We start from the raw sequence: 14,050 nt of genomic DNA, 5'->3' as shown, positions 1-14,050 counted from the left end.
AGTAACTCATAAACTTTATTCCTGCCAATATTGAAATTACGATAGCAGTGTTATATGAGTTATATTTAGGGAACAATAAACCCATCATCATAGGCTCACAACAGGTCTATATTCTATGAATTGAGTTACGATTAATACCTGGACTGCTTATACATTATCTAGAGGGAATATTATATAAATAGTCATTACGCAATAAGACTATATTAATTTATTGCCCCATATGATTAATGTTATTGAGACTTATCAGATCTGAGCAGCTTTTATTTACAATTTCATTAATCTTTTTTTATCCTGTTGAATATTTCGCTGTTTTATAAGATTTTTATACAAACAATACACAATGAAAGTTACGATTTAGAACCAAGCCTCAAATTAATCCCTCATATACTTTAATTATTAAATTAGTGGAGTCCTTAGTGCATCTCACCAACCTATTGTTTTCTTTCTCTCCCCTTTTCTTGTACATTATTTAAGGTTTTGATGCACCCCTTCAAATTAGATTACAAAGATATAATTATCTAAGATATCCGTTTGAGAAGGGTAATACCACTCCTTATCAATGGGTGCGACCATTCCCTATCCGCTTCGTCCCTATTTTTTACAAACTTAGTATGGATTTATACATTGTAATTTGCTATGGCCTGTTTCGGTCCTTACTTTGTTTGTGGAAAATATGTGTTGGTGTTTTATAAATAAACTTCATAAAAAACGAAACAAAAAACTCCAAAAAGAGACTCTTGAGATGAAGGTTCAAGAAGGAACGGCACTGGGTTTCCCATTCGCAGACCATGTTCATCCTTCGGTTTGTATGCCACACTCCTCTTGATAAAGTTTAACTTGTTCATCCACGGTGGCTCAGTGGTTAGCACTTGTGCCTCACAGCACTGGGGTCATGAGTTCAATTCCCGACCATGCCCTTATCTGTGCGGAGTTTGTATGTTCTCCCCCCTGTTTGCGTGGGTTTCCTCCGGGTGCTCCGGTTTCCTCCCACACTCCAAAAAACATACTAGTAGGTTAATTGGCTGCTATCAAATTGACCCTAGTCTCTCTCTCTATGTCTGTGTGTGTGTTAGGAAATTTAGACTGTAAGCTCCAATGGGGCAGGGACTGATGTGAATGAGTTCTCTGTACAGCGCTGCGGAATTAGTGGCGCTATATAAATAAATGGTGATGATGATGACAACAACTGTAAGATCAAGGAACTGACTTCATCCCGAGAGTCTCTTTAAGGAATCTCCCCCTCAGTAAGTAGCTGGCCTTCGAGTTTGGGTGCACCCCTTCCTCAACCCCTGGTTGGATGAGGGTCCCGTAAAATATCTTCGAGGAAAGCATGGATACCTCCTGGCCGATGTGGTTCAGGGTTTGAAGGTGACAACGAAATGGCTGATCAAAGTGGGGTAGGCAAAAACCTCCTCTAGGAGGGTGTTGGAGAGGAGGATGATGCATTGTCACTTTGATGTGCCCCTCTTACTAAAGGATTGCCCAGGTGATATGGGCTCGAAGGGTCTGTCTTTGGTGAATTCCAAGCGGATTCCTCCAAAGTTTAGATATCTCACTTTGCTTGTGTTTTACTGGAGCTCTACGTTGTCCACGGGATAAATGTTAAAGGGAGGTGAAGAATGGACGACTTCTTGCTGCAGTGTCCTTTTAATATAGAGGTTTACAAGGGAGCGTTCCACACCTTAGGCTTTCCCTGTCTTTCGGGGCTTAGTTACCCTGACTGTGTGTATGCAGCGCTCAAAAGTTGTGGGGATTTACAATCATTTTTTAGCCAGAGCAGTTGTTAGATTTTAGACGTGGAGCGCACGGTGTTTAATGCCCATTAGGGTCAAAACTCTTCCCTGTAGTGAGGTGGGGGTTAGTATTCTGCAAGAGCTATTGAAAATGAGGGAAATGGAGAGGGGCCGGATGGATGCTGCGAGCTGGGGTTGACTCTAGCAGAAGCTGAGACATCCTTAAGTGGTAGCTAACATCTGGCAGTCTCTCGATTCTTCGCTATCTATCCTGTTCTTTCACTTAGATTTTGTGAAAATCGTTTTTTTTAGTAAGGTTTACATACATTTAAAGTTTGTTTTCATTTCCTGACTGTAAAGGGTGTGTGGGTGGTATTATAGATTGGTCTAATGCAGAGAATTGTTTTAGAAGATGTCATGTTTCTTTGATGTATATACTTCTCATTTGTGAAGTGATGCAATAGTTTTTGTGGAAGGATTGGAGGAGAATTGGGTGTTATGATCATGTTGGTCCATTTTACCCCTTGATGTTGTAGTCTATTTTATTTTTGAAAAAGTGATTTGGGATTTATTTTTGTTGAAATTTTTAATAAAAAAAAATCAACCCTTGCAAAATTACAGCCACTTATTCAAAATGCTCAAAATGCTATCTGTGCCCACTTTAACACCTGATTGCATGCCCAAAACAGCATTGGGCCAGGCAAAAGACAGGTGTTTAATATGTAACTGACCACTCCGTGTTGATTCCCACTGTCAAATTGGTGTCCCAACGGCATTCAACCCTTGCAAAACTGCAGCTACTTATTCAAAATGCTATGTGTGCCCACTTTGCCACCTGATTTCATGCCCAAAACAGCCTTGGGCCAGGCAAAAGACAGGTGTTTAATATGTAACTGACCACTCCGTGTTGATTCCCACTGTCAAATTGGTGTCCCAACGGCATTTAACCTTTGCAATTCTGCAGCTACATATTCAAAATGATAAAATATGGTGACTTTGCCCACTTTGCCCCCCGGTTTCATGCCCAAAACCTTGTTGGGTCAGGCGAAATACTAAAGCAGTTTGTATAAGGGACCCCATTTAGTGTTAATCTGATGTGAAATCAGAGATCCAAATTTATTTAATCCTTTAAAAATAACCTGTTCTGAATAAGAAGCTGGAGGAGCACGAATAAAAAGTGAATTAGAAGCTAACTTCAGCCTCTTAAATTCTCCATGTATTCAGATCAGCCCCTCCTGACGTAAAGGGAGTAGTCTCCTGATGAATGTGCTCAGTGCAACCTGTTTAAACTCACCTTTTGCTGCTGCTTCTGCTACTTGACAATTGACAGGGCAACAGCACAGTCGTCCTGCAATCAGGTCTGAAGGAACATGGTGAGTGTGGCAGGAGGGTGCTGTGCCCAAGTCCATGCTCTAAACAGTTAATTAAAAGGGACGGGGCAACCATGGAAAGGGGGGGTCGCAGCAGACAAAAGGGGGCTGGGGGGCGCTATGGACTGCACCCCCTTACAAGTTTGCCCTAAATAAGTAGACTGGTGACCTGGGCACTTTGCCACCCCCTGACGGGCTTGCAACCTCTTGGGTGGAAACCCCCCACCCTCATTCACATCTGGGTGATACTGGGGGGTGGTTGTCGGCGGGGTTGGGAAGCGTATGGTGCCCAGAGGTTGAGACAATGTCTGGCCGGGCGCAGGGAGTAGAAGGGGATCCCCTCCCCGATGTCTGCCGGCATTAGACACAGGAGCTCCGGAGTTGGGCGTCGTTGTGCGCAACGGGCAGCAGGTACCACGGACGGCGGCACCGCAGCATGCCCGCAGGAGATCCTATAGAGCCCCGGTCCCCATCAAGACCTGGAAGGGAGGGCGGTGTTGGCTGCCGCATTGGTCCGACAACCGACTCCAATGTCGGCACTGGGCATGGCAGAGGAGCCAGTGTGGATCCTGGCAGGAGGAGCAGACTTGCGTCTCTGGTGGGACATTGTGAACAGGATTAAAGTATTTGGGGGGTGGGGGGACGACTTTAAATATGGCCAATATAACCAGGAGGATGGTTGAGGATGGGGACACGCAGACAGGGAATAGAGAGGAGACAGGAGATGGAAGAATACTCAGGGGAAAAATAAGGAAAAGGGGAAAGTAATCTACAAAGCAAAATGCAATAACACAAGCACTGGGGATAGTGATAACATTAAGCCTGATGCTGGTGCCTCTGCTCCCAGGTATTTGTGCAGCAAAAACCACTGGGGGGGTGGAGGGGGAATATATGGGTCAGCCAAGCCTCTCCTCTGTGGATACTATTGGCTGGAAGATGTCAGAGGCTTTACTCTGAATAGGTAAGTGAATGACTCATGCACAAACATACAGTGGCGGATGATGGGGGGGGGGGGGGGTGATCGGGACAATCGCGCCCCCCCCCCCCCACCCCAAATCGCCCCCAGTAAAATTATTTCCTAGATCCACCCCTGCAAACATATTAGTTTAAGTGCGTTCGTCTTGTGGCCTCACTTGACATAATTGTGACAATTAATATATTCAGGGCTGTATAAAAATAAAGAGCTGGCGTCTAACTATCATACATAAAAAATGCATATTGTTTTACTGTGCATGGAATCTACAGTGTAGTGTAAGTTGCACTTGCGACCCAAAGACCATGAAGTGAGTGTGCACTTGGACCTTCGCTTAGCGGTTCAATAGGTGCACTTGCATACATAAACAAGCATTGTGGGTCATGCATTGTTGTGGTTTCTAATGCACTTTTAATGTATTTATTTTATAAAACATTGACGTTAATCAATCTTCTGCCTGTTGTTAGATGCTTGGCCAGGGAGGATTCAAGTTTCTAAACTGGGCTCAGACCTACGGTTCCAACCCTGAACTCTACTTCCAGCCCACATGTGTGGAAGAAGTGAAAGAGGTGAGTGGAGGGAGGATTATTATCCAAAATAACAGGGAACACTTATCAGTATTCTCCACTTATTTATTTTTGCACTGTGTCTTAAGGTCATGGATGGGAAAGCCTGTAGGGCAGTGGTAGATATCCTGTGACTCTCCCAAGTGTTAGTGAACTACAGCTCCCAGCATGCCATTCAGAGTGCAATAGACTGCCAACACTTGCTGGTTATTTGTCTGTCTCAATTGTAATGTCCACTCCATTCATTATTCCTGTATGATGTGGGTCTGACCCTTGGGATAGTTCCTTCAACACCCAAGGATCCTTGGGATACTTCCTTCAACACCCAAGGATCCTTGGGATACTTCCTTCGACACTGGAGAGACTCCTGAAGAATGCCGGATGTCTTAATAAGCAGAACTTTCAAGCATTAGTGTGCACTGTGGGCCCTGGTACACTGCCTTGGTCCAATCACTAGCCACTCACTGTAGAAGTAGGGATCTATATAGTGAAAGGAATAGGAGCAGGAGAGAAAGAAGAGTCGTCCTACTCTCCTCATCCCTACTCTTCTTACGTTGTCAGTAACTACAGTGATTGCAGGATGAGGTGCACAAGACTTGTATCACATTTATCAATTATTTCAGAATGGGCAGTGACGGAGTGCTGGGGGAGGTGAGGAGAGGCAAAGAGACAACCCTGTATTTGCCGTTCCTAGGATGGTGACACCTGCATTTGAAAATCCCAGAGGCAACCATGCTGGGACTAGGTCCAAAGATACACCGATTTCATTTATTCTGAGCCTTGTTGTGACCCTGCAACATGTTAACATTGGTACTAATTCTGAAGTTGTCGAAATTAGCTTGTTTGAAAAGGTAACAGACGTGTTTAATACTCCTTCCTCTCAGATTCTAGATCTTGCTCGTCAGAGAAGCAAGAGGGTAAAAGTGGTCGGCGGTGGACACTCTCCCTCTGACATCGCCTGCACCGACGATTTCATGATCCGAATGGATAAAATGAACAAGGTTATCAAGGTATGAATGTATAATTAAATGTTAACTGATGTACTAATCTGAGGCTTTGTGGTTCCGGACAAATGAACAAAACTGTTTTTGCTTTTGAAACGTATGTTTATCCTTGTGTCATTCCTATGCTGCATGAAGACCTTGGGGTATATTTACTAAACTGCGGGCTGCGGGTTTGAAAAAGTGGAGATGTTGCCTATAGCAACCAATCAGATTTTAGCTGTCATTTTGAAGAATGCACTAAATAAATGAAAGCTAGAATATGATTGGTTGCTATAGGCAACATCTCCGCTTTTCCAAACATGCAGTTTATTAAATTTAGCCCCGTGAGTTTTGTCAAATGATGCACTGTTTCTTATGATCAAACATCATTGCAGGTGTTAGGTCTAAAATCTGATCCAAGTTTGCCTGTGGTGTCTGGAAGTGCTTCAACCAGCTGGAGAGAGTAGACACAGACCCAGTTCTGTATACAAGGAATATTCTCTGTTTATTGATACAAAGATACAAGTTTTTATAGCCTACTGGATATATGAATCCTACGTCATAAGCATACAATAGTCTATGGGATGCGCTGCTGATTAACTTTCTCATGTATTCTTGAGGTGTTTACTTTCTCCCCCTTCTTAGGACAGATGTATCAATTATTCTTATCTCAAGGGGGGCTGAAGGTTTATCTCCTGTCTGCCATATCCAAGGTCATGGCCACAGCTCCCACACTAGGAACTGAAAATGAAACTACCTGTTGTTCAAAAATGTTGCTACATTCTTACAGGAGTTCTCTATGTCAGCTTAACCTCAAGGCCGTGGGCTTACATCATGCAAAACTGCATTTCAGCAGAAAAATGAATAATCTCTTTTAGCAAATAATATATGTATGCGAGTTACAAAAATGGCTGAACAAAGGCTTTATGAGGCCTTAACAAAAAATCATATTGAACATTTCCCATGTTTTATTCAATTTTCGGCCTTTTCTCCTCCTACCTATCCTGCCTATCTCTAGAACCACATTCTTATTGTCGATCAAGCAGGTGCTTATACACACGTATCCTGCTAGAAGGACCCATGCATAGGGTTGTTCCCCTTAGAGAGTTGTCAATCCATCCCCCAGCAGTTATAAGCCTGTGACCCTCCTTGTCCTAATTTGATTTATGAGTATATACAATTGCATTGAGCATTTATCTAGGAAAAAGTCTCTTAATAAGTAGTCAATGAATTTATGGTAGTTCTGCAAGCTTTGCATGTTCTTCGTTCAGTCTTTAGTAGTGTCTTGTTGCAAACTGTGCAGTTCTTTGGCTTTGCTAGTGGGAATAAGTCATAACGCTCATCGTCTGGTCTGGTTTTAGCGGTAATTTCTATGATCATCAGAGGTTCGGGAATTTCAGTGGTTTCCTTTTTGGAGAGACAACAGTCAAGTGTCAGTAACTTCTTAATCAGCCATATATTTAGTTTCATTATCACATACACGATCAACAGGATTGTCAAACCATTTGCTACTAATGCCAATATTCCCAATATCCAACATGAATCATTACTGATAACTTTGCCAATGAGGTTATGCATCTGCACAAAGGCATTTTCAGAGTTTACTCTCCTATGAGTGCAAATTGTTGAGCACTCCTTCCCATATGTTTCTCACAGTGCCATAAGAAATTTTATCACTTATCTGTCTGTTTCACACTGGGTTAGGGAGTCCTTAATCCCTACTTCAGTCACAACTATTCTGGCAAGACATATCAATACCATAAGACAGTCATTTCTATTCATCAGAACAAGATTCCCCTGATTTGAAGACTTTGTAGTGTGATGCGTGAATCCAGGTGTCTTTTTTCTGTTTTTTCACTGCCATGGGAGTCGTCAACAGGACTTGATAAGGACCCTTGTATCTGGGTTCAAGACTTCTCCTGACGTGCTTTCTCGTGACCACCCAGTCCCCAGGTTGCAGTCTGTCAGTACCTCTATCCCATATCTGCAGATTAGCTCACTCGTAATTTTCTTGACTACTGCTTTAACATTTGATTTCCTATACAGCCAGTGACTAAAGAGGTCGACACAGGCGAGCACATTCTCAAAGCCCGAGCATTTGGGAAGTTGTATAAAGTCTATCTGTATCCTCTTATAGGGATACTGTGTCTGGGCAGTGCTTTTCCATGGAGTTGGGGCAGACTTACCCGGGTTATTCTGTGCACAGATTAGGCATCCTTTCACTAACGCCTGTGCTACTTGGGCAAACCCTGGTGCTATCCATAACCTGTTAGTGAGTACACCCATAGCATCTTTCCCCAGATGCACTTTATAGTGCTCCATGTTTTGCCCAAGTCTTTTTCTCATTCTCTATCTTTACATAATTTGGAGTGTGGTTCGGTCAAACTTGGGGTCAGGGATCACCGTATAAATAGACTCCCCTTGCGTACTGGGGCTATGGCGGCTTCTCGTGCGGCCTGGTCTACCAGTCTATTTCCCTTAGCTTAGGGGGTAGTGTCTCTGTGTGTGCCTTCACCTTCACCACTGACAGTTTGGAGGACAGCTGGAATGCGATGAACAATGCCCTGGTATGTTCAGCATGTAAACTGATTTGCTTGCAGAAAACATAAGTCCCTACGTTTCTATATGGGGCTATAGTGCTGCGCAATTCCAAACGCATACCTTGAATCAGTGTAAATATTTACTCTTTGTCCTTCTGCATATAAGCATGCAAGTGTCAGAACCTTCAGTTCAGCTACTTGTGCTGACATGTGACTCGGTAGAGTCTGTTGAATCACTATATCTCTGTGTGTGGTTACAGCACACCCTGTATAAGGAACACCATCTATGTAGTAGTGTGAACCATCTACAAAAAGAGTGATGTCTGCATCTGGTAATGGTTTATCTTTAATGTCAGATAAAACCAGAGATTCTTGTCTCATTAGTTCTATACAATCATGTTTAGAAAATGTTCAGAACATCTTTTGTGTGTGTTTTTTCTTCTTGGTCAAACTAGGATTCCCCCAGATCCCTGATGTGTCCTCCCATCTTTTGAAACATGCAAAAACAATGCTACTTCATATTTAGTAAGTCTGGCCAGTGCAGGGGCGGATCTAGAAAAATGCTGTACCCGGGGCGATTTAGGCCCCGCCCCTTTCTAACATCTTAGGCTGCCGACGGCTGCACACTATGTGCAGGTCCGTCCAGCCGTGACAGGCAGGGACAGTGTGCTGCCCGGCTGCTCTGACTGTGTTTAAAACACAATCAGAGCAGCCGGGCAGCACACTGTCCCTGCCTGTCACGGCTGGACGGACCTGCACATACTGTGCAGCCGTCAGCAGCAAGTGTCTGCTAATCGCCCCCCCCTGGATCCGCCACTGGGCCAGTGACAAATGTTTTGTTTGTGCTTGGTTTAAAATTTCTGTTACTGCATGTGGCACCATTAGGGTTACTGGGTGTCCTAGCACAATATCTATACTCTTTTCAAGCACTAAAGCAGCCGGAGCTTTTACGCAGGTGGGTGCTGCTCGTATAACTGGGTTTAACTGTGCAGAGTAATATGCAAGTGACTTCTGTTTGCGGCCATGTCTCTGTGTCAGTACCAGGGCCGGATTTACCACTAGGCAACCTAGGCAATTGCCTAGGGCCCAGAGGTCCCCAGAGGGCCCTCCCAGGGCCGGCGGTGAGACCACCCTTTAAAAATGGGCCACTGCTTATGGGCCAGTGCTATATGCTTGCCCTCCCGGGCTAAAGTCTGCCAGCCATCCCCTGAATAGGGGTATATGTTATACTAAAAAACTATAGTGCAATGGATTTTTTCAGGGAGGGGGGCCCCAAACCAGTACCTTGCCTAGGGCCCCATGAGGTCTAAATCCGGCTCTGGTCAGTACCCCTTGTACATGTGCACTGACTTCATGACAAAATAATGTGAAAGGCTTGTCATAATCTGGCAAAGCCAGTGCTGGCGCTGACGTTACTTAAACTTAAAATTGGTTAAACATTTTGGTTCTGCTCAGAGGAGAGTGTAAATGGCTTGATATCATCCAGAAGTGTTAATGCTGGAGCACGGATAATAGGTCATAAAGTCCTAAGTCTTCTTCATTTATGCACAAACATTGAATTCCCATCAATGCATTACCATACCCACGATACAAAGAGGTATTTACAGTATATGATGATTATAGCACAGTAAATAAAGGCAGTGAATGTGTTTACAACACTGATTGACTCAAAACTATTATGAGGATAAAAATAAAAACCTTTTATTATCTACCATAATTTGACATTTACTAAACTGCGGGTTTGAAAAAAGTGGAGTTGTTGCCTATAGCAACCAATCAGACTGTAGCTGTCATTTTGTAGAACATGCTAAATAAATGATAGCTAGAATCTGATTGGTTGCTATAGGCAACATCTCCACTTTTTCAAACCCGCAGTTTAGTAAATATACAGTGTTATACTGGGCATAGAGATAAGACGTCACATACTCTGTACTGTATGATACCCAATAATTACCTTCATCTCCTTCTTGTAACGTGGAAGCAGTGTGGTCACCTGTCACTTACCTGATTCACTACCGGAAGTCACCACTAATATCCTCATGTACATCCCTTTCTCCAATGACTGCTGCAGTCTGATGCTTTCTAGTTTACTTATTATCTACAGTTCTCTTCTACAGGTTGATCTTTACTACGGCTGCCTGATGATCTCCATTTCTCCAAAATTTATGCCAGTTTTAAATGTTTCTTTACATTCAAAGCAATCCAATCAGTTATATCTTCTTTATAGATTTGTATACGCATTAGATAGTCTAGATTATTATATTAATTATTCTTTGTGCACATGACAGGTCGTACAATAGGACTCTACGGGGTAGATTTAGCACATCTTCTAGAACTTGATAGCTAGAATCTGATTGGTTGCTACGGGCAATACCACCACAATTTCTATTTAGAAGGTTTGATAAATATACCCCTAACTATGCGTCATTACTATTTTAATGAGATAAATTTGCAACTTCTCCATCATTACCTTCCTTAAATTTGCTGAACATCCTGCAAAATACCCGGAAATTGCACCGTCGGGCAATCGCCATAGATTTATAAACAATCTAATTTACTACTGGCGGTTTTAAATGCCAGTGTTTACAATGTACGATGACATGTTGTGTGTGTCTCTCTGTGCGTCAAATAATGCAGTCTAAGAAGAAAAGGCTGAGTATGTAGCTGATGCCATCGATCGTGTACAGAGCTTTGTTATTTTAAAAGTTGGACGGTTCAATATTTAATTCTATTAACAGGAACATTGATTCTGTAAAAAATATATCTTTTTAAAGAAGAATTTATTTGAGCTCTTGCTTTAGACATTAAAGTAATGGGAAAACAAATGAATCCAATATAGCAATCTGTTAAAGTACAGTGATCTAGACTCCCCATTATTTAGACACTGGTCAGGCTGATGGGTCCCTTTCTGCACTTAAGGCATTCAGTATATATATATATATATATATATATATATATATATATATATACATACACACACACACACACACACACACACACACACACACACACTTCTCTTCTCCCCCTCTCATCCAGTCCACGTCTCTTCCTCTCCCTGTCTCCTCTACTCCCAGTTTCCTCTACTCCCCATGTCCTCCTGTCATCTACTCCCCCTAACCCTTTCCATTCCTTTTATCCGTTCCTCTTCTCCTCCTTTCATTCACTCCCCCTCTCCTCCGCTTCCCCTCTCGTCTGCTCCCCTTCACCTCCTCTCGTCCGCTCCCCCTCTCATGCGCTTCTCCGCTCCCTCTCTTCTCCGCTCCCTGTCTCATCCACTCCCTCTCTTCTCCGCTCCCCGTCTCCTCCGCTCCCCGTCTCCTCCGCTCCCCCTTTCCCCTTGTCTCATCTGCTCCCCTTTTCCCCTCGTCTCATCCGCTTCCCCTCCCCTCCTCTCTTCCGCTTCCTGTCTCATCCGACCCCCTTCTCCTCCTCTCTTCTGCTCCCCGTCTCATCCGCTCCCCCTATAGATAGGCTAATGCCAGGTCCCTCACACCTACAGCAATTCAGTGATACTAAAGGCGGTAAGAGGAGACTGCCCGCTATACCTGCGGGAAAGAGGGGCACTTGAGGAGACAGGCTGCCAAGTGAGAGAAGCACCTGCCCTAGTGTAGCAGCCACAGTGAAGAAGAGAGAGGAGAGATTGCCACCAGAGAACCCATAACCAGGAGAGATCTTTTCAATAGATCGCAGCCAGGGAGCTGCTCTGCTACGCACGAAACCCTGACACAGAATCAGGTCGTCTACTAATGATTTAGCACTGGGTTCCAAACGAACATGCAATGCGTTGCGGGAGAAAGATGGCCTGCCCCCTCCATTTGCTCTGAATGTGGGAAGTGTTTTGCCTGCAGTCCACCACCTGTCAGAGACCCGAGGAATAAGAAGCATTTCGAATAATGATTTTTATCAATGTATGGTGCAGGAAAACTAAACTGAAGTTGTCACCGGAGAGAAGCTGTAGGTGGAATCTCTCATGCTGTGTGCAGCCCCTCTCAGTGATGTCCCCACATTCAACAATGTGCCCAGTGGAAAACATGCAGTGTTGTACATAGTGGCTGCGCTAATGTCAGTATGATGTTTGTCCCCTCGCACTGCCTGGCAGTGACTCACTACAGACCCCCAGCCTGTATACTCTCTGCCATGTACTTGGATCACTGCTCTGAGTAGACTGACCCCTGGGCTTTAAGCTGCACTTTTACAGCTGAACTGCAGAAAGGAGACACTGTCTGGATGAATCTCACTCCCAGATGTGCAACTGACAGCAGATGGTTCCCCTAATGCTATGTGCTAGGATGCGTTATATACTGTTATATGTATCAGTGCTCGAAGTGGAGGTGTATATGGTGGTATGTCATATCGCCACTTCTCTTACTGCTTATCACTTGCGTTTTCCATTCTGCCACTTCTAAATTTCCACTTCGACCACTGATATGGATTATACAGTATCCCACATACTCCTTTCTCCCCACTGCAGGGGCAGATTGGGAATTAAAAGCAGCCCTGGAAAAAAATTCGGAAACTGGCCAAATTGTTATTGGACAGAGTTAAATAAAAAGGAGTAAAACCAGATATGAGACTAACCATCACACAAGTGGGTTTAGCTTTTAATTTATCGTCCAATCACATTCCCTTCAAACACACTGGCAACGCAGTGCATACCACATCTAGGTGCATATGGCCCATCCTAAAACACACCAGCATGAAGAGGGACATACTTCCCTGCATTTGGGACAAAGTCATATGTACGAGACAGTCCAATGATAATCGGGACAGTCCCTCCTTGGTCTTGAAGCTTACTAGCTACCCAAAGTATCTTTACATTACAGCACGACCCCCCAGTCCTTTCACATTACAGCACTGGGCAGACATAGGGGTGGCTGTGGGCAGACGCAGGGGAGACTGTGGGGGTGGCTGTGGGCAGACGCAGCAGAGACTGTGGGGGTGGCTGTGGGCAGATGCAGGGGAGACTGTGGGGGTATCTTTGGGCAGACGCAGGGGAGACTGTGTGGGTGGCTGTGGGCAGATGCAGCGGAGACTGTGGGCAGACACGGGAGACTGTGGGGGTGGCTGTGGGCAGACGCAGGAGAGACTGGCGGTGGCTGTTGGCAGACGCAGGGGAGACTGTGGGGGTGGCTGTGGGCAGACGAAGGGGAGACTGTGGGTGTGGCTGTGGGCAGATGCAGCGGAGACTGTGGGGGTGGCTGTGGGTCTGACGCAGGGGAGACTGTGGGGGTGGATGTGGGCAGACGCAGGGGAGACTGTGGGAGGGGGGCTGTGGGCAGACGCAGGGGGAGACTGTGGGGGAGGGGCTGTGGGCAGACGCAGTTGAGACTGAGGGGGTGGCTGTGGGCAGACGCAGCGGAGACTGTGGGGGTGGCTGTGGGCAGATGCAGCGGAGACTGTGGGGTGGCTGTGGGCAGACGCAGCAGAGACTGTGGGGGTGGCTGTGGGCAGACGCAGGGGAGACTGTGGGGGTGGCTGTGGGCAGACGCAGGGGAGACTGTGGGGGTGGCTGTGGGCAGACGCAGCGGAGACTGTGGGGGTGGCTGTGGGCAGACGCAGCGGAGACTGTGGGGGTGGCAGTGGGCAGACGCAGCGGAGACTGTGGGGGTGGCTGTGGGCAGACGCAGCAGAGACTGTGGGGGTGGCTGTGGGCAGACGCAGGGGAGACTGTGGGGGTGGCTGTGGGCAGACGCAGGGGAGACTGTGGGGGTGGCTGTGGGCAGACGAAGGGGAGACTGTGGGGGTGGCTGTGGGCAGACGAAGGGGAGACTGTGGGGGTGGCTGTGGGCAGACGAAGGGGAGACTATGGGGGTGGCTGTGGGCAGACGCAGCAGAGACTGTGGGAGTGGCTGTGGGCAGACGCAGCAGAGACTGTGGGGGTGGCT

At 45.6% G+C, this 14,050-nt stretch overlaps 1 protein-coding gene across 1 annotated transcript in view; it reads left to right on the top strand.

Moving 5' to 3' along the window:
* The first annotated feature begins 3,010 nt into the window (after positions 1-3,010).
* LOC142142597 (L-gulonolactone oxidase-like) overlaps positions 3,011-14,050 on the top strand; it is a 114,050-nt gene continuing 103,010 nt past the window's right edge. The window contains exons 1-3 of the mRNA XM_075200473.1: positions 3,011-3,106; positions 4,544-4,645; positions 5,527-5,652. Coding sequence (XP_075056574.1) covers positions 3,104-3,106; positions 4,544-4,645; positions 5,527-5,652 — 231 coding nt within the window. The 5' untranslated portion in view covers positions 3,011-3,103. The remainder of the gene's footprint in view (positions 3,107-4,543; positions 4,646-5,526; positions 5,653-14,050) is intronic.

The sequence above is a fragment of the Mixophyes fleayi genome, chromosome 3 (assembly GCF_038048845.1).
Source record: "Mixophyes fleayi isolate aMixFle1 chromosome 3, aMixFle1.hap1, whole genome shotgun sequence".
NCBI lineage: Eukaryota > Metazoa > Chordata > Amphibia > Anura > Limnodynastidae > Mixophyes > Mixophyes fleayi.
This window is presented reverse-complemented; position numbering and strand designations above follow the sequence as displayed.